The sequence below is a fragment of the Brassica napus genome, chromosome A5 (genome assembly GCF_020379485.1).
Source record: "Brassica napus cultivar Da-Ae chromosome A5, Da-Ae, whole genome shotgun sequence".
Classification (NCBI taxonomy): Eukaryota; Viridiplantae; Streptophyta; class Magnoliopsida; order Brassicales; family Brassicaceae; genus Brassica; species Brassica napus.
This window is the reverse complement of record NC_063438.1, coordinates 23,735,545-23,762,685: the sequence shown is the minus strand read 5'-3', so window position 1 is coordinate 23,762,685 and position 27,141 is coordinate 23,735,545. Positions and strand designations below refer to the sequence as shown.

The 27,141-nt window shown below is 37.6% G+C and overlaps 6 protein-coding genes across 10 annotated transcripts; 4 read left to right on the top strand and 2 right to left on the bottom strand.

The window, feature by feature from the left end:
* The first annotated feature begins 260 nt into the window (after positions 1-260).
* Positions 261-4,765, top strand: LOC106423563 (polynucleotide 3'-phosphatase ZDP). 3 transcript variants are annotated; one of them, XM_013864334.3, is made up of 17 exons: positions 261-716; positions 817-876; positions 961-1,263; positions 1,537-1,599; positions 1,683-1,760; positions 1,850-2,146; positions 2,436-2,492; positions 2,602-2,679; positions 2,770-2,838; positions 2,941-3,024; positions 3,171-3,227; positions 3,328-3,404; positions 3,561-3,642; positions 3,737-3,853; positions 4,063-4,187; positions 4,363-4,432; positions 4,514-4,765. In XM_013864334.3, exons 1-17 carry the CDS (start codon positions 276-278, stop codon positions 4,559-4,561), a joined length of 2,106 nt encoding a protein of 701 aa, XP_013719788.2. In that variant the 5' UTR covers positions 261-275; the 3' UTR covers positions 4,562-4,765. The 3 variants fall into 3 exon arrangements, with proteins under 3 accessions (XP_013719788.2, XP_013719790.2, XP_013719789.2); XM_013864336.3 differs by having other exon boundaries at positions 308-716; positions 1,537-1,593; XM_013864335.3 differs by having other exon boundaries at positions 312-716; positions 964-1,263.
* Positions 4,766-4,801: 36 nt separating this feature from the next.
* Positions 4,802-6,828, bottom strand: LOC106423564. The gene has a single exon (XM_013864337.3). It carries the CDS (start codon positions 6,780-6,782, stop codon positions 4,968-4,970), a length of 1,815 nt encoding a protein of 604 aa, XP_013719791.1. The 5' UTR covers positions 6,783-6,828; the 3' UTR covers positions 4,802-4,967.
* A 262-nt stretch (positions 6,829-7,090) lies between these two features.
* LOC106423543 (rab3 GTPase-activating protein non-catalytic subunit) lies at positions 7,091-9,326 on the top strand. The gene is made up of 8 exons (XM_013864314.3): positions 7,091-7,514; positions 7,632-7,766; positions 7,844-8,035; positions 8,122-8,183; positions 8,260-8,420; positions 8,490-8,638; positions 8,701-8,841; positions 8,935-9,326. Exons 1-8 carry the CDS (start codon positions 7,170-7,172, stop codon positions 9,115-9,117), a joined length of 1,368 nt encoding a protein of 455 aa, XP_013719768.2. The 5' UTR covers positions 7,091-7,169; the 3' UTR covers positions 9,118-9,326.
* A 149-nt stretch (positions 9,327-9,475) lies between these two features.
* LOC106423544 (uroporphyrinogen decarboxylase 1, chloroplastic) lies at positions 9,476-11,771 on the top strand. The gene is made up of 6 exons (XM_013864315.3): positions 9,476-9,851; positions 9,928-10,076; positions 10,217-10,884; positions 10,960-11,195; positions 11,265-11,456; positions 11,528-11,771. The coding sequence occupies exons 1-5, from the start codon at positions 9,829-9,831 to the stop codon at positions 11,431-11,433; spliced, it is 1,245 nt and encodes a 414-aa protein (XP_013719769.2). The 5' UTR covers positions 9,476-9,828; the 3' UTR covers positions 11,434-11,456; positions 11,528-11,771.
* Positions 11,772-14,891: 3,120 nt separating this feature from the next.
* Positions 14,892-20,111, top strand: LOC125575183 (phosphoenolpyruvate carboxylase 3-like). 2 transcript variants are annotated; one of them, XM_048779836.1, is made up of 10 exons: positions 14,892-15,031; positions 15,225-15,433; positions 16,569-16,963; positions 17,040-17,347; positions 17,433-17,536; positions 17,623-17,713; positions 17,789-17,943; positions 18,041-19,039; positions 19,111-19,497; positions 19,578-20,111. In XM_048779836.1, the coding sequence occupies exons 2-10, from the start codon at positions 15,266-15,268 to the stop codon at positions 19,872-19,874; spliced, it is 2,904 nt and encodes a 967-aa protein (XP_048635793.1). In that variant the 5' UTR covers positions 14,892-15,031; positions 15,225-15,265; the 3' UTR covers positions 19,875-20,111. The 2 variants fall into 2 exon arrangements, with proteins under 2 accessions (XP_048635793.1, XP_048635794.1); XM_048779837.1 differs by having other exon boundaries at positions 14,953-15,031; positions 15,228-15,433.
* A 148-nt stretch (positions 20,112-20,259) lies between these two features.
* LOC106423497 (TPR repeat-containing thioredoxin TTL2-like) lies at positions 20,260-25,046 on the bottom strand. Of its 2 annotated transcripts, XM_048779839.1 has the most exons (8): positions 23,644-25,046; positions 22,509-23,471; positions 22,216-22,411; positions 21,955-22,142; positions 21,547-21,880; positions 21,249-21,453; positions 20,872-20,978; positions 20,260-20,798 (listed from the first exon to the last, which is right to left on the bottom strand). In XM_048779839.1, the coding sequence occupies exons 2-8, from the start codon at positions 23,459-23,461 to the stop codon at positions 20,646-20,648; spliced, it is 2,136 nt and encodes a 711-aa protein (XP_048635796.1). In that variant the 5' UTR covers positions 23,462-23,471; positions 23,644-25,046; the 3' UTR covers positions 20,260-20,645. The 2 variants fall into 2 exon arrangements, with proteins under 2 accessions (XP_048635796.1, XP_013719723.2); XM_013864269.3 differs by having other exon boundaries at positions 22,509-25,046.
* Between the last annotated feature and the right edge of the window lie 2,095 nt (positions 25,047-27,141).

The window sequence follows — 27,141 nt, the reverse complement described above, 5'->3', positions numbered from 1 at the left end:
CTGTCGGCTATAGAATCGTCTGTAATATTTCTAAAATTATAGTTATCCAGTGTTAAAAAAAATTTACAATAGTGAGAAATTCCATAAAGTTAACCGTTACAAAAAAAAAAAAAAAAAGGTTCCATAAAGTTGAATTCCCCCTGAAAAGTTTGAAACCAACTCAAGTGTCAGTTATTGGACTTTTATAGGTTAAAACGGCCCAATAAATAAAACTAAAGCCCAATAAACAAAAAAAGGAAATTCTATCTTGAGACTGTAAAGCAATATGTATTTACATGCAAGTCCTTATACTCCAGGTCAATTACAATTCCACAGTCTTCTTCCACTTCAGAATGGCGGGAAAATGTGAACTGAGCCCTAATTTTCTCGAAATCTCCCCCAATGGCCATATGGTTTTAACTTCCTTCGTCTTTCATCACTCTCACTCTTCCTCTCTTTCGATTATCCACTCTTCCAATCTCTTTTTTCCGAGAACGAGGAGGAAAGTGTCTCTACCATCAAAGAAGATGCCGATCGTAGCGGAGTACGCGAAGTCGAACCGGTCTTCGTGCAAGGCGTGTTCGAAGGCGATCGCGTCGAAAACCTTAAGGGTGGGGATGATTAGCAAGGGACCTGGCGGATTCGACATGACCAGGTGGCACCATCTGGAGTGTTTCCCTACCGATTCGGTGGCGATTGATTCCGTTGATGATGTCAAAGGCTTATCCGCTTTAGAGGTTAGCGTTTCTCATCCAAAGTTTTTACCTTTTTTTTTGTTTTGTTAATAAAATATTATTTACTGTTATTTGTGTTAATGCATTTGTGTGATGGTGGCAGAAAGATGATCAGGATGCTTTGGCGAAACTGGTGGAACAGTGTGGTGAGCGTGCTAAAGAAGTAAGATAAGATAGTTCACTCTTGTTTGCTCATGTAGATTTGGAATGTAGACTGATATAACTGCTTGTATCTGTTGAAATGAAGCAGGTCGATGAGAAGGAAGAAGAGATTAAAGATCCTGGATCAGATGAAATAAGTGGGGAGAAGGTTAAGGAGGCGAAAGGTTCTTCTGCTTCTGCGAGCGTTATTGCTGAGTATGCTAAATCAAGCAGATCGTCATGCAAGAAGTGCTCTCAGACGATTGCTGCTAGAGAACTGAGGTTGGGGATGGTGACTAGAGACTCCCGGGGATTTGATATGACTAAATGGCATCACTTGGGATGTTTCCCTGTTGAATCAGTTGCAGTTGATTCTGTAGAGGAGATTGGTGGATTTTCATCACTGCAGGTTAGTAGTCTGTATCACATATTTGGAGTTTTCTAGTTAAGGTGATAGAGCTTCTGGATGGTTGAATATATCCTTCGGTAACTTAGATCATAAAATCAAACCAATAATTCTATTTCACAAGTATTGTCAATGTCACGTGGATTTTCAAATATATCAATGGCGTCATTTTTTTGTCAGTCTCCCGTTGAATAAATTACAAAACATATAAGTAATAAGTTTCTTTGTTTGTACTGCCGTATATTGCATAACTGCTTCATTTGTTATGCTAAACAGAGCGATGACCAGGATGCACTAAAGGAGTTTGTGCTACAATGCGGGAAGAAGACCTCGGTAGATGTACTAGCAAAAACCTTGTTTGATAGTGTGTTTATAGTGTTTTATGTACTAACTTCTTATATCATTTCTTTGTGGATTTGCAGAAGATGGAAGAAGTTAACGATGAATCTGTAGCTGATAAAGGGCAAGCGGAGGAGACAAACAAAAGAAAACATTCTCAGGTTACTAGATAGCAAAGGGCTTACTTCATTATGGTTTGCTCATGTGGATTTAGAATGTATAATAAATTACATTTCTTAACTGCTTACAGGTTGAGGAAGAGGTAGAGATTAAAAAGGCCGGATCAGATGAAAAAAGTGGGCAGAAAGTTAAGGAGACGAAAGGTTCCTCTGCATCTTCAAAAGTTATTGCTGAGTACGCCAAATCAAGCAGATCATCATGCAAGAAGTGCTCTCAGCCGATTGCTGCTAAAGAACTGAGATTAGGGATGGTGACCAGAGACTCTCGGGGATTTGATATGACTAAATGGCATCACTTGGGATGTTTCCCCGTTGAATCAGTTGCAGTTGATTCCGTAGAGCACATTGGTGGATTTTCATCGCTGCAGGTTAGTCTGTATTTATAGATTAAGAATTTCCAGTTAAGTGGATAGAACTTCTGGAGGATTGCATATGTCCTCTGGTTACTAGGATCATAAATTGAAACAGATAATTTTATTTTGAACATAGATGTGTTATGTTGAATATTTGATAAAAAGAATCGTCACGTTGACTCTCAGATATACCAATGGCACGACATCATTGTTAGTTCATGTTGAATAAACACCCAAACATATAACCAGCCTTAGTCGTGCTGACACATCTTTTATATTTGATTCATTTGTTACAAAATAACAGAATGGAGATCAAGATGCATTAAAGGAACTGGTCCAACAATGCGTGAACAAGACCTTGGTAGGTTTACTAGTAAAACTCTTCACAGATATTTGCTTACATTTCGAGGCTTACATATTTGAGGCCTCTCTGAATTAACTTCTTACTCCATTTCCTGGCGGGGTTGCAGAAGATGGACGAAGATAATGATGAGACTGGAACTGATCACCACCAAACAGAGGAGACAAACAAAAGAAAACACTCTCAGGTTAAGATAGCATTAATCACTTCTTCTAATATAATTTTGTAAATGCTAAATTTTCATTGTCCTGTAATTGATTGTTTTTTTTTTGTGAAGGTTGGAGAGATAGTGGTTGAAGATGAACTACAAACCAATGCGAACCAACCGGGTACTAGAAAACCTAAGGTATGCAAGCAATAAGATATATTTAAACACCTGCTCATGGTTAATAGTCTGTTCTTACTGATAGAGATCCTCCTAACTGATTTTAAACATTGTGTTATGCAGATGAACACCAGTGAGTCAACTTCTCAGGTCGTAGCTGAAGCAGAAATCTCCTTTTCAGCTTCTGATGTGAAGGAAAAGTACAGGGTAAGTCTTAGTGTGTATTAAGTTAACGTTCTGTATTATCCGTTAACTTTATCTTATTCTTAGGGACTTTGCAGCTGTGACATACGTATTCATTTTCCGATCTTATGTCTCTGGCTGCTAATACTGTCTTCTTTTTTTTTTTTCAGGATGCCAGTCTATTACCCAAGTGGAAAGCGTTTGAGACTGTAATATTCCTTGAGCGGGTCAGATATCATCTTTAGATATAATGTTATTTTCCTAGTATAAATATAAGGCAGTGTATTGTGTGTCTTAACGATTAATTCAGTTGCTGCATCTTAACAGGATGATGGTCTTAATGATTCAGAGAAGATAGCTGCATTTGATTTTGATGGATGCCTTGCAAACACATCTGTGAAAAAGTAAGAAGCCATTCGGTCTCTCAGAATTTGCAATTCTTTTCTGTTTCCAACCTCTTTCAGTGATCATTTATGATTTCCAAAAAGTCAATCACAGTGTACATATAATAAATGTTGGTCCTAATGGAACCCTATTATTTTCGTTTTCCTCTTTCGCAGAGTAGGTGCAGATGCATGGTCACTTATGTATCCTTCCATTCCTGAGAAACTGCAAAGTCTTTATAGTCAAGGCTATAAGCTGGTTGGTACTTTTCATTTTGAATTCCATAGAGTCCATGTGACTGAATTGTTTCAGTTTGTTCGTATAGAGATACTGATTTTGAAATGGCCATCAGGTGATTTTCACAAATGAGTCTAACATTGACCGGTGGAAAAACAAAAGACAAGCTGCTGTGGACTCGAAAATTGGACGCCTCAACAGTTTTATCAAACGCGTGGAGGTCCCCATTCAGGTGAAGTGCGGTTTGTTTTTTCATTACTAAATAACGTTATTTTGTATTCTCAAGAGCACCGCTTCAACAAATCCTAGTTATTATTTAGAGTAATTAGACGAAACTATGATGCAAACAAAAGCCCTATGTTTTAGTTAGTTCTGTCTTGCAAGTTCTCATAAGCTGACGTTAGTATCTGAAGATTGTTAACGGTTTTGTTCTGGATGCAGGTGTTTATAGCCTGCGGAGTCGCAAGTTCTGGTGGTAAAGATGACCTTTACCGCAAACCCAAGCCTGGAATGTGGCAACTCATGAAGAAGCACTTTAACTCTGGAATTGAAATTGATATGGATAAGTTAGTTTTCTCCCAACTTGCTTTTAAATTTTTTGATTTACCTGTGAAACTTCTAGCAAGTCTGAAAGACTACACACGCATTTACCGTCAGCTTTCTTTCCTGTTTAAACTCCATTTGTTTGTTTGTGTTCTCTCTAGCACTTCAGTTTGGTTATACTAACTTTTGTATCATTAGATCGTTCTATGTTGGGGATGCAGCCGGAAGAAAAGGCGATCACAGCGACGCAGACATTAAATTTGCGCAGGTATTTGTTACAAACATCTCAGCAATACTCGAGATACTTTGCGTGACTGTTCTGATAGAAAGCTACTTTCTTTGGTTGCAGGCGAATGGATTGAAGTTTTTTACTCCGGAGGAGTACTTTATCGCTTGAAGTTAGGGAACTCAGCTGTTAAGTCTTGTGCGTTATGTTAGCAAATCTCTTTTGTCAGGCACGAATACTTTTTGTGATCAAACTATAATCAGTGCGTCTTTTAACTTTAACAGTCTTTTAATATGACACTGCCAGTTGTATTTAACTCAACGCTCTTTTGTATATGGCACTGCCATTTAAGCATCAACGTATCAGCGTTACAGAGCTTACTGATCCAAGAAAAGAGAAGCACAAGCAACATAACAAAAACTAACCATTGACAACAAAAAAATGCTTCAATTTCCGATTCATTTTACCTACATAAGGTTGGAAAGTTCTTGGATAATCTCTTCTTAATGCTCTAATACCATACATAAAACATTCTTTCAGTAATAATCAAAACAGACATGACCTGAACTGATTATTATCACTCATTTTGGCCAATCTCGCCTTCCAAAATAGCGTGTCTTGTCAGAACAATCTCTTTCACAAGGTTTCTGTAAACAAAGGGCCTAACCGCAGCACGAAGAAAGAGCTCAGGTGGGATTCTACTCTTCTTTATCTTCTTCATCCACCTTCCATATCCCACTGTCTTCCATTCTTCAGGCTTCACTTTAGCCTTCTTACCTCTCATCTCCAACTCATCTCCTCCAAAATCTCCATCTCCATCTTCTCTTTCCGCCATTGCCTTCAACTGCTTCTCATAAAACTTATCCGACACCACCATGCTCATCTCCGCAAGCTTCTCCATCCTCTCTGCATTACTTGTCGCTTTCTTGAATTGCTCTTCCCAATACCTCTCATCCTGTTCCGGATCAACCTCATCTACTTCACCTTCCAAACTGTCTTCTTCCACGTTCCCTTCCACATCAACAACCATATTATCATCATCATCCTCTTCTTCTTCTTCCTCCATCTCGCTATCACCACCTTCATCTTCAACCCATTCAGAAAACTCACCCTTCTCCGAGCTCCCACTATTAATCACCTCATCCTCATCTTCATCCGGAGCATCACACCCAAGCTCCATCTCCTCCAGCTTCGCTTTCCACTCTTTAGTATACGGATGCAACAACTCAATCGGATGGTTCCCAAGCAAAAACCTCAAAACCTTAGACTTCTTCTCATCGCTACACTTCTCATAAGCCTTCACCACATCATCCACAAAAGCCGTCTGCCTCACCTTCAACATCTTACACAACCCTCCGTAATAAGTACTCAACTCCACCCTCCCATCATCATCCTCCACCTCAAAAGCAAATCCAGCCTCCGTCACGGGGTTCAAATAAGGCACAATCGAGTTAAAAAAATCTTCCTGAGGCTCGAACCTACACTGAAACACAGGCTTCTTCACATAAACAATATCAGGCCTAAACCAAGCGGCGCACTGACATATCAAAGACCTCGACTTGTTCCCCAACCTCCCCATCAAGTTCCACTTATCCAACCTCTTCTTCTTATCCGCCTCCACAACCACCTCACTCACCAACGTCCACTGCTCCCACGGCAACTCACTCAACCTCCACTTGGGATGCCTAACGAAAACCCAAAAGTACCTCAACCCAACACCCGAATCCAACTCCTTGACCCGTTTCTGAAACGCAAGATTCATCTCGTGCTGCTCAACCTTCTCAAACTCCTCGTGATTCGCCACTTCCCCGTACATGGTCACGCACTCGTCGGAGATCGTCCCGCGAACGGGGTCCCCGACCACGACGCCGCGCCACGAGTAAGGACCGAACTCACCGTACTTGAACCAGTCGTGAGGGTGGCGCAGCCTCGGGTCGTCCTTGTCCATGAACCGGACCATCCTGTCGTACCCGAGCCCGATCATCTCGAGCTCGTCTTCGGTGAACTTGTCCGGGTGGCTGCTGAGGATCTTGCTCCGGGACTTGTCGGGGTTGTTGTAGAGGCGGTAGAATAGAGACTCCGCTAGCTTCTTGGACTTCTCCCGGGCGTTGCGCTTCGCCTGCTTCCTTGTGTCGGAGTCTCCTTCTATCCTCCCGCCGGATGAGCCTCCGGGTTTCTTCTTGCTCCGCCCCGCCAATGCGCGGACGTCTCGCCGGAATCCACCATAAAGCTCGGAGCTTTTGACTCCGAAAGTAAAATTCCTCTCGGTAAGGGATGAAACCGATACAGTCCTTCGTGCGAAGGAGTTGGGTGGAGATTTGCGGATGGAGAAAGGGGAGAGGGAGAAGCTAGGGTTTAGGGTTTTAGAAAAGGATAAGTCTTGGCCTAACATTTCTTCCTTCGCGAATCAACGAAAAGACAGAGAGAGAGACAGAGATGACGAGTAGATACTGTAATAATATTAAGTCGATTAATACGACAGCGTTTAAGTCGATCAATACGACTGCGTTTAGGCATGATGATTAAGAAGATGATACCATACGACGCCGTTTAGGCCGATGAATACGGCTGCGTTTAAGCCTATTAATAAACTAAGTTATAATACGACGCCGTATTAGCCTATGAATACTAAGTCGACCTAATACGGCGTCGTCGATGGATGGCGTTTAAGCTGATTAATACGACGGCGTTAGACGTTAATACCCGACAAGCAATAAGTAACTAACTAAAAATCCTGTCTTTTTTTCTTTTTCTTTTTCTTTCTTCGATTAAACTTGCGATGGCGAAGAGGATACACCTGACGGAACTAGGCTGCATCGCGTGCGAGGAACTCACCGAGCTCGGCGCGGGTAAGGAAGGGTGGCTCGTGAACAATCCAAACCTTCTCTCCGCACTCGATTCCCACTCTATAGCCTTAGCCCATCGATTCCTCATCCTGATCGTGAATTGGGCTGACCCCGACTCTCTTCGCGTCAAGATCAGACCCGATCTGTCTCCCATCGAGGCGGAATCGATCACAGCGATCGAGTGGTTAGTGTTTGACGACGTCAGAGTCGTCCTCGCCGGAACCTCCTGTGGTTATCTCCTGGTTTACTCTATCGCCGGTGATCTGATTCATAAACAGGTAAATAAATAATTTCATAATTTTAAAAACTGATGTTTGGTTTAAACAATGTTGTCCGAAAGAACCGCAGTTATTTAGTTTGGTTACTTCAAGTGATCTTTATTTTATATGTTACAGTTGGTGCATCCTAGCCGTATATTGAAACTAAGAGTACGTGGCACTAAGAAAGATTTGATGCAAGAGACATCCTCTGAGGAGATTAGCATTGTGTTGCCTGGCATTATTGCTCGCTTTGATGGCTCCAACATTCAGGTTTAGTGTTTAAAAATACTTCTGACGTAATGGGAACTGTTAAGTTCTGAGAGTTTTTGTCTTTATGATTTGTATAGAGTATGCTTCAGAAATGGTTTCAAGAAAAAAATTCAAACTTTTGGGACCAAAAGAGTAAAAAAGGTGATCCGGAAGATACTGGGAGTTTGCACCAACGATTACCTTATCAGATATGGAATGTTAACAAGAACGGTGTGTGCGTTGATGCTACTATCACCGGCATAATGCCTCCTCCGTTACTGGAGCATCAGGTGATTAGTCATGTCTATTTGATTTTTTTTTTTTGAAGGATATACTATTTGATTTATAATTGTTACTGATTTTATTTGTTTGACAGTCAAGTCAACGTTATTACTGTGTAGTGACCATTGGAGAGGATGCTGTTATCTCGGCTTACAGGTTGGTAACGTTTTCGATGGTGTTACTTTCTTTGATGTTCTTTTGTTTGATTAGAGTTATTATGCTTCTTTGAAAGGCTCTCTGAAGATAGAGGTAGATCGCTTGTTGGAGCGATTCTATCAAAAGTTGTACCTGCAGCTGCTTCAACCATTGCTTCTTTTTCAAAACTGATCTGGAGAAGTAATGATCAGTCACCAAAGCGAAAGCCAGAAGCTAAGACTCAATCATTCGCTCGAGGTAGATTTCATTCACTAGACTAGATCATTATGTGGGCATTCATGACATTTTCAAAATGTTGGTCTCCAGCTTCATCCTTGACATGTATAAAGGACTACCCAAGGAAAGGCGAGAAGCTGACGTTATCCCCAAGCGGGACATTAGCTGCTATAACAGATTCTCTTGGTCGTATACTTCTGCTAGACACTCAAGCTCTCGTGGTTGTCCGACTATGGAAGGTTCGTTTTAGCATCATCCTTCATACTTCTTTTTTCTCGCTCACAGAGTTTTTCCGCTTCAGGGTTATCGTGACGCCAGCTGCGTGTTCATGGAGATGTTAGCCAAAAAAGATAAAGGAAAATCTGTATATCACACAGAACCGGTGAAAAGCGATTACTGTCTATGCTTAGCCATTCACGCGCCACGCAAAGGCATCATCGAGGTAACGTTTATCATCTTCTCTCTCAAAGACATTATAGTTGTTTTGATTATTTGGCGTGATTTGATTTGATTTTGCTACGGACTTTGAAAGCAGGTGTGGCAGATGAGAACGGGGCCGCGTCTTCTAACGATTCAATGTGCGAAAGGTAGCAAGTTGTTGCAGCCTGCGTATAGGTTTGGATCAAACTCTTCGTCTTCTCCTTATATTCCTCTTGAAGTCTTCTTACTCAATGGAGATTCCGGCCAAGTCTCTATGCTCAACCGATCTCTGTCTTAAGTAACCGTTTCATTTTCATTTTTTTTCTTTTACACAAGCTTGTTGTGCATAGCTAAGAGAGTCTCTAATTGATTACAAGAGCTATTAAACTATAATATGTTATCTAATCAAGAACAAGAAAATTGCAGTGATTCTTTAGTGTGTAGTTAACATTGTAACTAGATAGTGTCTATTTATTTGCTTCAAAGATTCAACAAATAGTTTTGCTACGTTTGTATGGGTTGGTTTCACAGAAAGTAACCGAGTAATCAGATTTGCGAAATGAAACATAGCTACTAGTGACGATGGATATGGAAGCACAGAGCAACTAGAGCGACATCAGTAGCTTCAACTACACCTCATTCTATATGACAAGCTTTGAAACTGTTTCCAAGATGAAAACACTGAAGCCTCTCCCCACGGCTGAAGCTTCTAACCAGACGGGAAACATGACAAATAAGTTGAAGATTGATAAACCGATTAATTTGAATCATCCTCTTAAATTGAACCGGGAAGTGTCACCCAAAGAGCAAGAAAATCCGGAAGGTGGGTCCTACTATTATCCAGATAGATCCTACGTGGCTACAGTACAGCCGTCTAGATGATTGACTTTAAAAAGGTCAAACCTTGAATCCCATTTCTCTCGGCGATAAGGAAACACCAGACCAAGGAGGAGCCGGGAAAATCAGACAGCAGTTGATCTTCGAACTCCAGCTTCTTGCGTGATTGAGAATGAGTTTATCATCACCAACCAGGTCCGATAAAGTTCCAATTTTTTTCCGATTTTTTTCTTCTTATTTTAGCTAAATCTAATCGGAGACTTGAATACAGTGCTTGCAGCTCGTCGAGATGTTACTCCTCGGGCTTATCGTTGCCAATAGGGTTCCGATCAAGTCCCATCAATGTAGGATTGGTTTCTCACCCAAGAAGACACACTAACTCTCCTCGGAAGCTCGTCATAGCTTCCTCCTCATCCTCAGGTTCGTATCTCCTCTACTCCAATTTCTCCAAAGTTTCATGCTTTGAGTCTTGGTAGATAAAGTTTCCAGCTTTAGGTCACTACTCACAGTTGAATCTGTAGCCTTCCTAATGAATCTCCCTCGCATTGTTTAAAAATCAGATCCTTTATTGGTTAAAGCTGCTAAGGGGCAACCAGTGACTCGTCCTCCAGCTTGGATGATGAGGCAAGCAGGAAGGTACATGTCCGTCTACAAAAAGCTAGCCCTGAAGCACCCTTCCTTCAGAGAGAGATCAGAGAACACTGATCTCATTGTGGAGATCTCTCTGCAGCCTTGGCAAGCTTTTAAACCAGACGGTGTCATCATATTCTCCGACATCCTCACTCCCTTACCCGCCTTCGGCGTCCCTTTCGACATCGAGGAAGTCAAAGGCCCTGTGATCCAGTCCCCCATCAGAACCGAAGATGATCTCAAGAAGCTGCATCCTATTGATCTCGAGAAGCTTCAGTTCGTTGGAGACTCTCTGAAGATTCTGAGACGAGAGGTGGGGGAGCATGCTGCTGTGTTGGGTTTCGTTGGAGCGCCGTGGACGATAGCGACTTATATAGTTGAAGGAGGGACGACTCGGACGTATACTGTGATCAAGAGGATGTGTCATACTGCACCTAATGTGCTGAGAGCTCTTTTGTCTCATTTGACTAAGGCTATTACGGAGTATGTTGTGTACCAAGTTGAGCACGGAGCTCACTGCATACAGATATTTGATTCTTGGGGTGGGCAGTTGACTCCTGAGATGTGGGAGCGCTGGTCCAAACCTTACATTGAAGAGGTATATAGTTTTAAGTACTTTTCCTCTTTGAGGACTTGAAAAGATTCTCTTTTGGCTAACGTTATATGTTGCTAGATCATTGATGCTGTGAAGAGAAGATGTCCAGACACGCCGATAGTTTTCTACATCAATGGAAACGGCGGCCTTCTTGAGCGGATGAAAGGAACCGGAGCTGATGTTATTGGACTAGACTGGACTGTAGATATGGCTGATGGAAGGAGGAGACTTGGGAGCGATGTTAGCGTGCAGGGGAATGTTGATCCAGCTTTCCTATTCTCTCCGCTTCCTGCTTTAACTGAAGAAATTCAAAGGTAGTTTGTTTACTTTGTGCTTATATTCAATTCAAGAAACTGAAAGAGAATGTTTGTTTTTGTGTAAAGAGTTGTGAAGAGTGCTGGACCAAAAGGGCATATACTCAACCTAGGACATGGTGTCTTGGTAGGGACACCAGAGGAAGCCGTGGCTCATTTCTTTGAAACCGCAAGGAGCTTGGATTACAAAACGTTTTTCCAAAACCATGTTCCTGCAGAATCTGAACTGGTTGCCTGAGGAGAGGAATGTTGAATAGACAGGTGAGAGACAAGTCCCCTTTCTGTTTTAGTTTTGTGAACATACGTTTGAATCTCTTTGGTTTTTGGTGCAGGAATCAGAGAAAAACTTCTGTTTCTGACTCATAATCTTATCCTAGAGTGAGTGACTTGCTTTGAGAACAGTCGACACTGTCCCGGTTTTAACTTTAACAGTGTCTTGAGTTTGAAAATTTTCCCTGTTTGTATTCTCGATCTTTATTTGTTGTATCTTCTATGTGAAACCAAGTAGGTTGTTTTTGTATCATGAACTGAAAAAGAAAAAGAAAAAGAAAAAGAAGCCACTAATCTCAGTCTGAATCAATTTGGGTTGGTCTGATTTGGTTATCCAATGTGATTTCCCGGTTAGATTTTCTGGATGTTAACCGGAAATACAAACGCATATAAACATAACTCCAGGTATTGGGCCTTCTTTCCTTCTTTTGTTGTTATGGGCTGATAAATCATAATTACATATAGTAGCACTTGTATGATTTATAGGAAACAATGGCTTTGATTGGTAAAAAGTATTAGAAAGTGAAAAACAATTTTTGTTATCAAGTAAATTAATATTTTCCTGTAAATCTTTTCTTCACTTAGAAAAACAGAAAATGTACCCCTGATAATGTGAGTCAAACGTGTAAATTTTTGTATCACTCTTTTACTCTCACAAAATTACCGATAAGAGCCAATATATAAAGTTTTACACAAAATTAAAATATAATATAACGTGTGTTTAGTATATACGTGAGTCAAACGTTTGGATGTTTTTTTTTTGACAAAACCGTTCGGATGGTTGTATCATTGTTTTGTGTCATCACCTGAATTCAAATCCGTATAATGCTTGTTATGAATTACAAATTGCTGAATACTCCCTCCATTTTAGAAAGATATATATTTTAAGTTTTTCACATTTATTAATAAAACATATTAAATTTTAGTTATCAATACATTATTTTTTGATATCAGCTATTTCCCACAATTTTAAACCAATAAATTTTTTATAAACACCATTATATTTTTTTAATTTACAATTTTCAATTAATTTATACATCGAAAATGTAAAACATATATTTTTTGAAATAATTTTTTTTCTAAAATATGATTCTTACGGAAAGAGTATTTAAAAGAATGAGATTGTAAGCTAATTTACATTTGTTCAAAAAAAGAAGTTAATTTACATAATGCAAAGTCAAATGAATTCGCAACATATTATTACTTATAAATTATAAAGTAAGATTTATGATTTTGGTCAAAAAAAGAGAATAAGATTTATGATTGCCATTTTCCCGGGAAAATGAACAGTTGCACTTTTGTGTCTACCATGGCCATTGGCCGTGTTTGCTTTCGTGAATCATCCCATTTATACTTTTTAACTATTCAAAGTTCTGTCACTGTTGGCTCGCTCTCTCCGGATGTTTCTGATAAATAATGTTAACTATCATCTAATACGTCAACCTAATTATCACCGACACTGATCCCACGCCAGACCACTATGCATAACTTTATTATAGCCACTTTAGCTATCATTCAATATATTATCTAACTGAACCTAACTATTTCTTTAACGTAGAAAGGGATCTCTATTGTGTTCAAAAAAAACAAAAAAAGAAAAAAGAAAGGGATCTCTATAAGGCTATAAACTATATAAAGTTGTTATATTTAATTCAGCATTATTGCTAAATTTCAAATTAAGAAGACGCCATGATTCATCAAACCTATAAATAAATACAAAAGGGTCAATGATACATGTTCGAACGAATCAGTATACCCAAGAGCCAATTTTCTAATAAGTTTTAAAATTCACAGACTTTTTGTTTTCTTGTTAAAAGTTTCATGAACTTTTATTTTTATTTTTTATACTCCAATATTTGGATTGTTTGAGACGACTTGTTTTAATCCTATAGTTTGGAACGTAGTTACATATGGGATCTAATTGTGTAATATTTTTTCTGAAACTTTCTAATTGTGTAAAATTGTGAAATGAATTACATTTGAACCGAATATTCTAACAGATAGACAAGTGCTCAAGTTGGATACAGATCATTGATCAAGAACACTTTTTATGCTAAGAAATTACAAACTTGGTTGACTTGTGTACATATTATAATGACAAGAGCTGATTCCGTATTTATTTTTGTTTCTTTATCTGATTCAATGATTCGAAATTTGGAATATTCCATTGCTAAGCAATGAGAATACATAAACCTATACTGGAAAGTATATTTTAAGAAGTATAATGAATAATTGGTCTTGAAATTTTAATACTCCCTCTGTTTCAAAATACTTGATGTTTTAGATGAATGCACAAGAATTAAGACATACTTTTTTTCCTAAAAAGTAACATTAAAAATATAAAGTAAAACTAATTCAGCCAATCATAAAATCCACTATAAAACATCATTAGTGACACAATTTTCTGTAAAACTAAAACTAATATAAAAATATCAAAACATCAAGTATTTTGAAATATTTTAAACTCTCCAAAACATCATCTATTTTAAAACTGAGGGAGTAACTTTTTAAAAAGTCAACTTTATCGTCTAGGCCCAGAGATTTGTGCATCTTCGTGCATAGACAAGGTGCATGCACGAACTCGCATGATCTTCTTTTCTGTTTTATAAGCTTTTCTTTTTGTCAACCTTCTGTTTTATAAGCTAAAAAATCAATTATTGTTTACTACCAGAACTAAGAATTAACCCAAAACACACAGAAGATAAGATCAAAACGAAACCTATTAAACGTAATTCCATAAACCCTGTTATACATTTTACAACTAGGTAACCAAGGAAGAAGATTCTTAGAAGAAAAAAACTTAAGAAATCAAGATCCATTAGGTATTTGATCAGTAAATCTTAATATAAATTACTTAATGATTGCATAATATTTCGAATCAAAATAATAAATCAATCTAGTGATCTACTATCACTGATAGTTTCATTTTCTTATTTTGTAATCTATATAATTCTAACGGTCAATACAATTAAGTAAACTACAAAACTAATGAAATAGTTTATTCAAAACGTCTATTGTAAAACCCAGCCCTAAAGAAAACTAAAAATCCAGATGCAACCATTAAAAAAAACAGATTTGACTGAATACAATTTTACATACATTCATTTTTTTTTTACAAAACTAAGTAAACAAACTTTTGTTTACGGTATGAAATGGAATGGAGTTAATGAAAAGATTCTTTCATTATGTTATGTAATCTGATTGTACTAATACCTAAATAAGATGCAGAATATCCGTCAGTATTATTCCTTCACTACAAAAAATAAGATGGACTTTGCGGATATTGTTTCCACTAGATAAGTATGTTACAAAACAAATTAAGTTATACTCCAATAAAAAAGTATGATAAAAGAAAAAGAAAAAAAAAGAAAAGATCATATTAAAGTAATAAAGAAAATAATGAAATGGTTAAACCTCACTTTCAAAGCGCGCATCTGACGCCTATCACACTTCCTCTATATAAACAGTGGATACGCTCTCATTAGCTCTCATCTCTGAATCTGATTCCACCATCTAATAACCTTTTCAGAGTTCAGACCAATAACAGTTTCTTGTCTTCTTAAAAGGTTCGTTGTCTAAAAATCATTGAAACTCTGTTTTAAAAAGATTTTATTATTTTAACTATGGGTTTTGATCAGTTATAGAATTCCCGATTCCACCGGCGAGATTTTTGTCATTAATCAACAGATTTTGCATTATTTTTGTTTTTATCATTTAATAAAAACAAAAAAACCTTTCCTTTTGATCTGATGATCACAGAAGAAGTCAGAAAGAGTGTGTAGAGCGATTGATCAACGATCATGGCGGGTCGTAACATAGAGAAGATGGCGTCCATTGATGCTCAGCTTCGTCAACTGGTTCCTGCTAAAGTGAGTGAAGACGACAAGCTCATCGAGTACGACGCTCTTCTCCTCGATCGTTTCCTCGACATTCTCCAGGACTTGCATGGAGAGGATCTCCGTGAAACGGTACCAAAACTTGATTTTTATTTTGATTAAATCGATACTCATTTTCTCAGATCGCATAAAGTTCAAACCTTTAGAAAAAACACGTAACCTTTAGAAAAAACACGTTGTAAAGATGCAGGGCCGTACATGAGCTATTGGAGCAGTCTAACATGGTCCAAATCTAAAACAATTTTTTTTTGAAAATTATATATAAATTATGGTCTAAAACTTCAAAAAATTTAGATATACTAATAAACTAGATGTTTTGCCCGCACATGCAAATTAACTTAAATTTTACAAATATATATTAATTTATAATTTATTGATTCAAAAATCAGCATGATAACTTATTATTTGTGTTTTCAAAAAAATAAATTAAACATTAAATTATATATAAATATATAACGTAAATTTAATTAAAATATATATGTTTATTATTATGCTGAAATTTTAAAAGAAAACATTCACATATTAAAAATATTTTAGTAAATATATTTATACAAATTTAGTTTATTAATATTTAATTATAAATTGTTTATTTGTTATTTTCTAACTTTATAATTGAAAAAATAAATTTTAAGATAACAACACAATATATAAGAATTATCTTATTTTAAAAAATTTAATATTATGAATCAAAATTCGTTTTTAATTATATAATTAATTATATATAAAATTCATTAAGGGTAACAATGACTTTAATTGCTTAATTATTATAAATAGTTTTATATCTTATTTTAAATTTTATAACTGAAAATATGTTTTAAGATAACAACACAAGATAAAAATTATCTTTTTGAAAAAAAATATTAATATTATAAATAAAAAATCGTTTTTGATTTTATAGTTAATTATATATAAATTCATTAATGGTAATATAGATATTAATCGTCAAAATTTTTAGATATACTATTAAATATAGAGTTTATAATTTCAAAAATACGTCAAATATATATATATATATATATATATATATATTTTATAGGACTATAAACTTTCAAAGCTATTTAATTACATAGCTAAATATACAGTTAATATTTTTTGGACATGGTTCTAAATAATATGAAACGGCACTTTGAAGATGGAACTTTTTATTTAGTTACGTTTAGATTCATTAACAGGTTTGATTTAAATTTAAATGGTGTTAATGTAACAGGTACAAGAGTTGTACGAGCTCTCTGCTGAGTATGAAGGCAAACGTGACCCTAAGAAGCTTGAGGAGCTAGGGAGTGTGCTCACGAGTTTGGATCCTGGCGACTCCATTGTTATCTCCAAGGCCTTCTCTCACATGCTTAACTTAGCCAACTTGGCTGAGGAGGTGCAGATTGCTTACCGGAGAAGGATCAAGAAGCTGAAGAAGGGGGATTTCGCTGATGAGAGCTCTGCCACTACCGAGTCTGATATCGAGGAGACTTTCAAGAGGCTTGTTGGTGTTCTTGGTAAGTCTCCTGAAGAGATCTTTGATGCTTTGAAGAACCAGATTGTTGATTTGGTTTTGACTGCTCATCCTACTCAGTCGGTGCGTAGATCTTTACTTCAGAAGCACGGCAGGTTAGTTTTTTTTTGTTACACTTTGTAATGAGAGATCAGTGAAACAACTCTTTTGACCTTTAAAATGATTTCTCAGGATAAGAGATTGTCTAGCTCAGTTGTATGCAAAGGACATTACTCCTGATGACAAGCAGGAGCTTGATGAGTCTCTCCAAAGAGAGATTCAAGCTGCATTCCGCACAGATGAGATTAGGAGAACACCTCCAACCCCACAAGATGAAATGAGAGCTGGAATGAGCTATTTCCATGAGACAATCTGGAACGGTGTCCCTAAGTTCCTTCGCCGTGTTGACACGGCTCTGAAGAACATTGGAATTGATGAACGTGTTCCTTACAATGCCCCACTGATTCAGTTCTCTTCATGGATGGGCGGTGATCGTGATGGTACAAAACTCTTTTTTCACATTACTTACAAGCCAAACTCTCTGTTGTTTGTTTCCTCTTGTTCAGCAACTTAACTGAATTTCAGGTAATCCGAGGGTCACACCTGAGGTCACTAGAGACGTGTGCTTGTTGGCTAGAATGATGGCAGCCAATTTCTACTATAACCAGATTGAGAATCTCATGTTTGAGGTTTTGATCTCTTCTGAAAATCTCCTCATTTTTATGTTTTCCCTTCAACAAGATCCTCTTGATTCATTTTTTTTTGTTCTTGGCAGTTGTCTATGTGGCGTTGCACTGATGAGTTTCGTGCCAAGGCTGATGAAATCCACAGGAACTCAAGGAAAGATGCTGCAAAACATTACATAGGTTTGAAGCATAAAACTTTATTCAAATGTGCTTTTGCAATTCTTAAGTCATTTTTTTTCTTTTGACTCAATGCAGAGTTCTGGAAGACAATTCCTCCAACTGAACCATACCGTGTGATTCTTGGTGATGTGAGGGACAAACTCTATCACACACGTGAACGCTCTCGTCAGTTGCTGAGTAACGGAATCTCTGACATCCCTGCAGAAGCTACTTTCACCAATGTGGAAGAGGTAAGCAAACTCTATGTATATTATACTCTGTCAAATGTCTATTTTACTTAGTCTTTGCTTGATTCTAACAAACCTGTTGTTTGTTCTATCTACGCAGTTCTTGGAGCCTCTTGAGCTTTGTTACCGATCACTATGTGCATGTGGTGACCGCCCAATAGCTGATGGAAGCCTTCTTGATTTCTTGAGGCAAGTCTCTACCTTCGGACTCTCCCTTGTGAAGCTTGACATTAGGCAAGAATCTGAACGTCACACCGATGTTTTGGATGCTATCACCAAGCACTTAGACGGTTCCTCCTACAGAGACTGGTCTGAAGAACGTCGGCAAGAATGGCTTCTAGCTGAACTAAGCGGCAAGCGTCCGCTATTCGGACCAGATCTTCCCAAAACCGAAGAGATTGCTGATGTTCTGGACACATTAAAAGTCATATCCGAGCTGCCTTCAGATTGCTTTGGAGCTTACATTATCTCTATGGCAACTTCACCCAGTGATGTCCTTGCCGTTGAGCTCTTACAGCGCGAGTGCCACGTGAAGAAGCCACTCAGAGTTGTTCCACTCTTTGAGAAGCTAGCTGATCTAGAAGCAGCTCCTGCAGCTGTTTCAAGACTCTTCTCTCTGGACTGGTACAAAAACCGCATTAACGGTAAACAAGAGGTTATGATCGGTTACTCAGATTCAGGGAAAGATGCTGGACGTCTCTCAGCTGCTTGGGAGCTGTACAAAGCTCAAGAGGAGCTTGTGAAGGTTGCTAAAAAATATGGAGTGAAGCTGACTATGTTCCATGGCCGTGGTGGCACAGTCGGAAGAGGAGGTGGTCCAACACATCTTGCTATATTGTCTCAGCCACCGGATACAGTTAATGGCTCCCTCCGAGTCACTGTTCAAGGTGAAGTCATTGAGCAATCGTTTGGAGAGGAACACTTGTGTTTTAGAACACTTCAGCGTTTCACAGCTGCTACTCTTGAGCATGGTATGAACCCTCCCGTTTCGCCAAAACCAGAGTGGCGCGCTTTGCTCGATGCAATGGCGGTTGTTGCAACCGAGGAGTATCGATCTGTTGTGTTCCAAGAGCCTCGATTTGTCGAATACTTCCGCCTTGTAAGTATTCCCAATTGTCCCCAAGATTTATAGTTCAAAGTATTATAACCGTTTGGTTTTGGTTTGTGTAGGCTACACCTGAGCTGGAGTATGGACGTATGAACATCGGAAGCAGACCTTCAAAGCGAAAACCGAGCGGTGGGATCGAGTCTCTCAGAGCAATCCCATGGATCTTTGCTTGGACACAAACAAGGTTCCATCTTCCTGTATGGTTAGGATTTGGAGCAGCTTTCAGGTATGCAATCAAGAAGGATGTGCGGAACCTCCACATGCTGCAAGATATGTACAAACACTGGCCTTTCTTCCGAGTCACCATCGATCTTATTGAGATGGTGTTCGCCAAGGGAGACCCCGGGATCGCTGCATTGTACGACAAACTTCTTGTCTCGGAAGATCTATGGGCCTTTGGGGAGAAACTCAGAACCAACTTTGAAGAAACCAAGAGCCTCGTCCTCCAGGTAATAAACAAAAACAGAGTCCTCTGTTTCCTCTGTTTCGTATTTTTACTTGAAGTACCACTAAAGTCCTTTTGTTGCAGACTGCTGGACACAGAGACCTTCTCGAAGAAGACCCTTACTTGAAACAGAGACTTAGGCTGCGTGACTCTTACATTACGACCCTCAACGTGTGCCAAGCCTACACATTGAAGAGAATCCGTGATCCAAACTACAATGTGACTCTGCGACCACACATTTCGAAAGAGATCATGCAATCAAGCAAATCGGCACAAGAGCTTGTGAAGCTTAACCCAACGAGTGAGTACGCGCCTGGACTTGAGGACACGCTCATCTTAACCATGAAAGGTATTGCCGCAGGACTGCAAAACACCGGTTAAGTGAGTTTAAGTCACTGAGAGAAAACAAACTTCTGAGTCTCTCTTTTCTGTTTTTCATTTTTTAAGAATAATCTTTTTTTTAAAACGAAAATAATAAGTAACTACGGTTGGATTCCAGTTTACTTTTTATGTATCCACACCGTTGAGAAAAGTTTTAATCTTCTCATTGTATGAAACTAAACACTGCTCTGTTTCTGAGACAGTGTTCAATATTAAATCTTGTCTTTTGTTTGTCTCTGATCTCTGACTCGCGATACCAGAATCACTTACAGTTGTTGATACTTTTCCACAAAACGTGTAGTCGTATAAGTCTGAAATGTGGTCCCTGAACATGTTTAAGAGGAAAATAGTACGCTCATTTAGCTTGTGTGTGTTGCAAGAAACATTACCATATGAATAACCATCACCATCTTTAATATGACAATGTTCAGTCAGTTTATTCTAGTCATCTAAGTCAGACACCTTTTACTTTTATTCACTGAGAAGATAAATAAGAAAAACGGTAATTCAACAATATTTTACAGGAAGAATTTTTATTCATGGCAAAAATGTTTTGACAACATGAATGAATGTCTCTCTCTTTCTCTGTTTATTTTATAGGGTTTAATCACCTAAGCAAAATTTTGTCTATGTACACATTTAATCTCTAATAACCGAGCAATGAATGAACCGAATCAGAAGTAATCCTCTACCTAACTCTGAGAGATTATTGACAAAATTTTCCTCTTCCTTTTTTTTTATATGAACCAAGTAAATATGTTTGAGAGTTTGCTAAAGGCCATAGTGTCTCACTGAAATCTCCAGTGCTTCCTTGCTTGGGCACACAATCTCCTTCATCCTAATACCAACTTTGTAAATCTTGAAGGTTGGCACAACTCTCACTTTCTCTGCATCACCCACTCCAGGACATTTCTCTATCTCCACCTATTCAAACATCACATGTAAGTTTACTTGTTCACGCACATATGTTTAAAGTTTTTGCTTCTTTTTTTTTAACCTTGAGGAAGTGCAGAGATGGGTAACGAATACATAGTGCATTCATAAAAATAGATATCTCTTTGCATTGTTGATCAAAGGCTTTCATAAAAAGTACAACAGAAACTCCTGCCACCATTGAAGTGTACAACAAGAAGTTAATAAGTAAAGTATCTGCCTCTATAGAGCAGAAAAGTTTAAAGCAGGGGAAAAGCTAAATGGAGTAAGGATGGGGCAGTTGCCCACCATAACATTTTTAAATTTAGTTCTTATAAAATTTCAGTCATGCCCTTTAGTTCTTATAAACTGTTCATATGTTATACTTATGCTAATAGTTTTCATTTCTGCCCCAGATAAAAACAATTTCTAGATCAGCCACTGATTTAAAGTATCACTTACCTGGACGGGTCAATGCAGCTTTTAACTCTTCAAGGCTAAAAACCTCCTCAACTTCACCTCCAAACTCCATGTTTAAAACTACTTCTCCACGAGATTTCTTCAATGCAACTTGAGCGTGAAACAAAGATTCAGCTATTTCTCTATCATAAGATAGTTCCTTTCTCAACGTTTCATAATCGCTAACTGCTTCAGCCCATCTCTCCAGCTTCATTTTTCACAAGAAGAAGCTTACAACAAGTAAAACGCCAAAAAAAACTAACTCATACCATATCTATATATATTAATATATAGATGTTACCTTGCTGTATGAGGCAGCTCTTTGACGACGAGCCTTTGTGCAACTCGGTAGAATGAGCAATGCATGGCTACAATCTTCTATTGAGCTCTCCCACATCCCAACTTTAAAGAAACAGTCAGCTCTATGACTGAACAAAGTAGCATTGTATGGATCAAACTTAAGGCCTTCTGCATAAGCTGCGCTCGCTTCAGTGTACCTTTCTGAGTTATAAAGACCGTTACCACGATCTCGCGTCCTAACAATCATTTTAACGTTTCTATTCAATGTTTCAATTTCACTGTTTCGTGGTTCCATTTCTGAAGCTTTCTCTACAAATGTAACCGCATTTTCAAACCTGCAAGAATACATCATCTCTCTTTTACTATGAACATAATAAATAATAAACCAATATGTCTATAAATATATTACCTTCCTAGAGCCAATTCCATCTGAGATTTTACAAAATATGTGTAAGCTTCAGAGATCATATCGAAAAACCGAATCCGTGTGAAAGATGATGGTAATAATATTTCTATTTTGGGGGCAGATGCTAGTATTGTCTGAGCCTCATCAAGCCTTAGGAGCTTCATTAGTGCTTCAACTTTACACATAGCTAGCTGCAGATTTTTAACATATTTTTAAAAAACTTTTGATTCTGATTCTTTAAAAGGTACACACACAAGAAGATACCTGAGGAGACATATCAGCTCCAGACTCCATAGCTGCACTTACTTCTGTCAAAACAATATTCCATTCACCACGTCTTCTTGCTTCTGCGCATTTGTTCAAGTGTCTATCAACTTCTTCAAGCACCTTCACCACCATGGGATCTGATGGCTCCTCCACAGAAAAGAAGTGCTTCCCCGCATTATCAACTTGACCTAATCTGCAAACCAAATAAAGATTCAAATGATAATATATATATAACAAGAATAAACTTCTTTTTTATAATCAAGAATAAACTTCTAAGTAATTTAGTTTACCTAAGAAGCAATGTGGCTAAACGATGATGAGCCCTTGCAAAATTCGGATCCAGTTTAATAGCATGTTCACACTCAATCACAGCTTCAGCAATCCGACCTAAACCAGACAAAGCAGCTGCTCGGTTGCTACGGTAAGTGGCATTACTCGGCGAGAGCTCTAACGCTCGGTCGTAAAACTTCAAAGCCTCACTGAAACAACCTTTCTTGAACATTTCGTTTCCAAGTCTCTTTACCTCCTCTGGATTGGGACTGTTCATCACTCTCTTCCACGACGTATCCACCTCAGAGCCACCACCACCGCTAGAGCAGCGGGATATTACGAGTGCACCGGAGGAAGAAGAACCAGAACTCGTTGTTAGCTTTGCAGGCGTTGACGAATAGCTGTTTGTTCCTCGCATTACGCTACCGTATCCGTAGGACTTGGAGCCTGGTCCGAGAATCATGCGTTTTGGCACTCCTTGTGTCATCCCTGTTATATGAACCTTCCCGGACGGGAAAAGATTCCCGCCGGGGAGGATTTTCACCGGCTGCGGCGGCGGAGTCGAGCTTTTTGTTGATCGTTTTGTTGAGCCAGAAGCTGAGTCCGACGCTGAAGAGACACGTCCCGGTCTCGGGTTCGACCCCGCTTTAGCGCCGGCGGGGTTGCTAGACCCGGAAGTGGTGGACTTGGAAGATTTAGCGGCGGAGGGATTGCTTGTCTTAGAAGTTTGAGAGGCGGAGGGAGCGGTGGCCCTAGAAGATTGTACGGCGGAGGGATTTGACCGACCGGAGTCGGTTTTTGTTGAAACCGGAGTGTGTACGGCACGGCCCGATACCGATCCGGATGAGCTAGAACTGAAGCTACTGTTGGAAGTGGTGGTTGCCGCGGAGGTGAGTCCACTCGGTTGTGTCTGAAGTGGAGTAATTGGCGATCCGAATTCGACATGACCATTGTCTGGTTTACTATTTGACATATTCAGTGATCTGCGAAGCTTATCGGCGACAGTGTCAGGTTCCGACACATGTTTAATAGGCTTCAACATTGTGTCTTAAAATAAGATTACAAAAAAAAATATATATATATAGCTTAATCGTCTAAAAATCTCACTTTCCCTATGGATTCTCTAAGTGAGGAGATAAAACTAAGAGCGATGACCTTCAATGGCTGAACAAGATAGAAACGACGGAGAAGATTTATACGATCACATATTCCGATCAATGCATCATCGGGAGAGATGGGGATCTCGCGATGAAGAAAAGAGCAATGCAAAAAAAAAGAGTGATTTCTAGAGAGAGACAGTCTCGGAGAAAGAAGAGAGGAAGGAGACGAAGAGCGGAGTGAAAACCAAAAAATAAAGTAAATAATTTTAAAATTCTATTTATTTACTACATCGACTTGTTGAATGTTGACACACAAAAATAGAAGTGAGATTTAATTTGTTTTCTCAACTGTTCGCTCTTTTCTTCCGCTTTAGAATTGTGGAAAGTGACAAAAAAAAAAAATTAAGAAAACTTTAGTTTAAGAGAAATCTTTCACCGTACGAATAATTTTAAATTAGAGTTTCCGAGAGAAAAAGGAGGTAAAAGTGTTTTTTTTTTATTTTCACAAGATTTTGCCTAGTCAAATGAAAACTAATGTACACTATGATCTAAAACTTTTACGAAGTATCTAATTTAAGATTTGGTTGTAGCTATTTTTTAATATTCAAACCCAAAGTCTTGACTGGATCCTTCTCGTAGATTGCGCTCAACACTCTACTACTATGGCTTATACATAATAAATTTAAATTACAGTATTCTTAAAAATAAGCAGTTTCATTTTTTTTATTTTACATGTATCTTGTGTTTGTCAATCTCGTAGGAATGTCTTATCAATAAATATTTGGAAGTAACTAAAATTTATAAAGTAATCTGCTGTCTTGTCTTTATACTGTCTCGTTTTTCTTACAATATCTAGAAGCTAACTCGCGGTACGTGACGTGCACGCTCCTAGAAGCATGCAATCGTAATTCTTAATTAACAGTATCATTAAGACATTAACCATTGTCATTAATTTAATTAATTAATCACCCCAGTTCGCAAGGACACATCCAATATAATACCATGCATTTTATATATAAACAAATATAAAATAAAAACTTGATTTACCATATGTTTATTTTTTTTCTTCGTTTGATATCAAACTTTTGTGATGTTTAACTGACCACACATTTTTATCACACTTCTTTGTTGCTCTGCATGCATGTATAGACTGTAAATGTTAACATGTAGTATAAGTGAATAATTATTTATTCACAAGGCCAGATCGTCTTGGACAACTTGAAAGATAACAAATTAAATATATGTTACTTTTATTTATTGACATTTGTAAGCAATCACCGAGTAAAGTAATCATAATACAATACGTAAAAATACATGCCTGTGGCGTGTGTTTCCTAGAAACAGAATCCTATAGTGTTTATACTTGCGGCTGTGAGATGCGTAAAGATAAATGCCAAAACACTATTGGTAAACAATAGACGATGAATATTAACTTGTTTGGTAGGTACATGCATGGACCTACTTCTGATTATCAGATTATATGTTGGTGGTTGTAATTAATATGTCCAGATTTGTTAGTAAGAATAGGTACGTACGCACTTAATTAAGCACGCATTTGATTGGCCAATATAATATTCCATCCGAGTCGAACTGTATAATTTTCTAACAGAATACATACCGATCTAGGTAGACATTTTACACGAAATGATATAAAGTATTCTTACTTTTGCACTAACGTTTTACTTTTACATGAACTCACACACACATATATATATATATATATAATGATTCGTATGATAACATAGATTGATTACTTAATTCGAGATTACTGATAAAGAATACTGTGTATTCTGTAAACTTTTATTTTGATGTTAATTCTTAGAGACGAAATTCAAACAAAGATGGATGGCATAAGCACTTTTGGTTTGTAATCATACATTGCATCAAACAAATCTAATGGTGTTTGTTCTAACTAATTTGGCATGTTCAAAACACCTTTAAGCAATTTGATGGATGTCTTTGTCAACTAAACGTTGGAATCCTGCTATGACGCCAGATTAATCATCACTGTCTCTGGTTGACATTGATAAGAAGGCGTGGCAGAAGGTAAGTACATGTACGTATTGAATGATTGTAATGTTTTTCTTTTGCCAGAAAATGTTCTCACACCTTTTCTTAAAATCAGTTACATCTTTTTAAAAATAACCTTTAAAAAATCAAAAATTTTGATAACATAAAATTTTTATAATAAAAATAATACATAAAAACCTTCAAAACAACATTAATTAAATATAAAATAATTAAATTAATCTAGTTTTTAAACGATTATTCTAATCCACCTTCTAAACTATAATCACAACCATGTTTAAATATAAAAAGTTTTGATTAATTATATTTTTTATTTTTAAATTATATGCTATTTCAGAATAAAAAATGTTTTAGTGATTTTATGATATTCCTAATTTCTTAAAAAAATATTCCAAAAATTGATTTTCTTAAAAGCAAAATGACTAGTTAATGGTTAGAGGTTGAGCTATTCACAACATAGTGAGGTCAGCAGACCCCACCAAATTTATAAAACTGCTTTGTATTTATTTAAGTTTTATGAATTGACCCCACTAAATTTTACATTTTGACCCATTTTGTTTTTTTTTGTTTAAGTCCTCAACTTTTTATTTTTTTTTCTTTTTCACCTTCAGTTTCAATTTTCTAATATATATGACTACGTGAGATAATTTTTCTGGCTCCGCCATTTTCTTTTTGTTAATGCAGATCTAGTTATGTTCTTTCTTCTTAATGCATACATGATTTAAGAAGAATAGGAAATGCTGACAACAGAAAATGAAATATGCAAAGTTAAAAAGGAAAAGGAAAAATTAACGAATTGGTGAAGAAGGATGGATGGATTCATTATCATTTTTTGTTTTAATTTTGGTGTTAGCATGGCTTTTGACAGCTTTTGAACATGTTACATGAAGATGGTAAGACTCCAACTTTTTGATGTTGCGTAAAAGACCCTATTTTCAGCTTCTTCTTATATTTTACTTATTTTTTTTTTTGCAGACCCTAAAATAAGTTTATGTTAGTTATCTATTGTTTGCCGGCTCTGGTTGCTTCCATAGAGCCGGAGCCATTTTTTGCTCCTCCTTTTGCTTTATGTTGTGTTCTCCGGGTAGATTTACTAGGTTATTCTCGCTTCTCTCAACGAATTGTTTTCAGATCTCAGATATGATTTTTTTTCTAAAGAGAATGAGAATTATCGGTTGATCTATTTTGTCGATCTTTCTAGTCGAAGTGGATTATATCCTCGTTCTTTTCAGATTTGGTTCTATCCGTTGGATCCATTAATAGCCTTATAGCCATCAGACTTTAATGAAAATTGTGAAAAACAAATGACTTGGGTCTGTGTTTTTAACAGCCCAAAAAACATTAATAATGATGCAAAGGTACTTTTCCCACATCGGTGAAAACAAGAGGAAGATAGCTGTTTATATATGATCCCATGATATCATGTGTTAAACAGCTTGAGAGAGGAGAAGGCTCACCACAGGCGCCGGCACCGTCCGGGCTGCTCGGGCTTGGGCATGGGTCTTGGCTTCCGGTTCAATAAGCT

Coding starts and splice junctions, on each gene's coding strand:
- LOC125575183 (XM_048779836.1), top strand. CDS start 15,266: ATGGCGGGTCGTAACATAGAGAAGATGGCGTCCATTGATGCTCAGCTT. Junction 17,944..18,040: donor CTTTCACCAATGTGGAAGAG/GTAAGCAAACTC, acceptor CTATCTACGCAG/TTCTTGGAGCCTCTTGAGCT. Junction 19,498..19,577: donor CCAAGAGCCTCGTCCTCCAG/GTAATAAACAAA, acceptor CTTTTGTTGCAG/ACTGCTGGACACAGAGACCT.
- LOC106423564 (XM_013864337.3), bottom strand. CDS start 6,782: ATGTTAGGCCAAGACTTATCCTTTTCTAAAACCCTAAACCCTAGCTTC.
- LOC106423563 (XM_013864334.3), top strand. CDS start 276: ATGCAAGTCCTTATACTCCAGGTCAATTACAATTCCACAGTCTTCTTC. Junction 1,600..1,682: donor GGAAGAAGACCTCGGTAGAT/GTACTAGCAAAA, acceptor GTGGATTTGCAG/AAGATGGAAGAAGTTAACGA. Junction 2,680..2,769: donor ACAAAAGAAAACACTCTCAG/GTTAAGATAGCA, acceptor TTTTTTGTGAAG/GTTGGAGAGATAGTGGTTGA.
- LOC106423543 (XM_013864314.3), top strand. CDS start 7,170: ATGGCGAAGAGGATACACCTGACGGAACTAGGCTGCATCGCGTGCGAG. Junction 8,421..8,489: donor GACTCAATCATTCGCTCGAG/GTAGATTTCATT, acceptor GTTGGTCTCCAG/CTTCATCCTTGACATGTATA. Junction 8,639..8,700: donor TGGTTGTCCGACTATGGAAG/GTTCGTTTTAGC, acceptor TTTCCGCTTCAG/GGTTATCGTGACGCCAGCTG.
- LOC106423497 (XM_013864269.3), bottom strand. CDS start 23,530: ATGTTGAAGCCTATTAAACATGTGTCGGAACCTGACACTGTCGCCGAT. Junction 22,143..22,215: donor GAGCTGATATGTCTCCTCAG/GTATCTTCTTGT, acceptor AAAAATCTGCAG/CTAGCTATGTGTAAAGTTGA. Junction 21,454..21,546: donor GAGCTGCCTCATACAGCAAG/GTAACATCTATA, acceptor TGAAAAATGAAG/CTGGAGAGATGGGCTGAAGC.
- LOC106423544 (XM_013864315.3), top strand. CDS start 9,829: ATGAGTTTATCATCACCAACCAG. Junction 9,852..9,927: donor AGTTTATCATCACCAACCAG/GTCCGATAAAGT, acceptor ACTTGAATACAG/TGCTTGCAGCTCGTCGAGAT. Junction 10,077..10,216: donor AGCTTCCTCCTCATCCTCAG/GTTCGTATCTCC, acceptor TTTAAAAATCAG/ATCCTTTATTGGTTAAAGCT.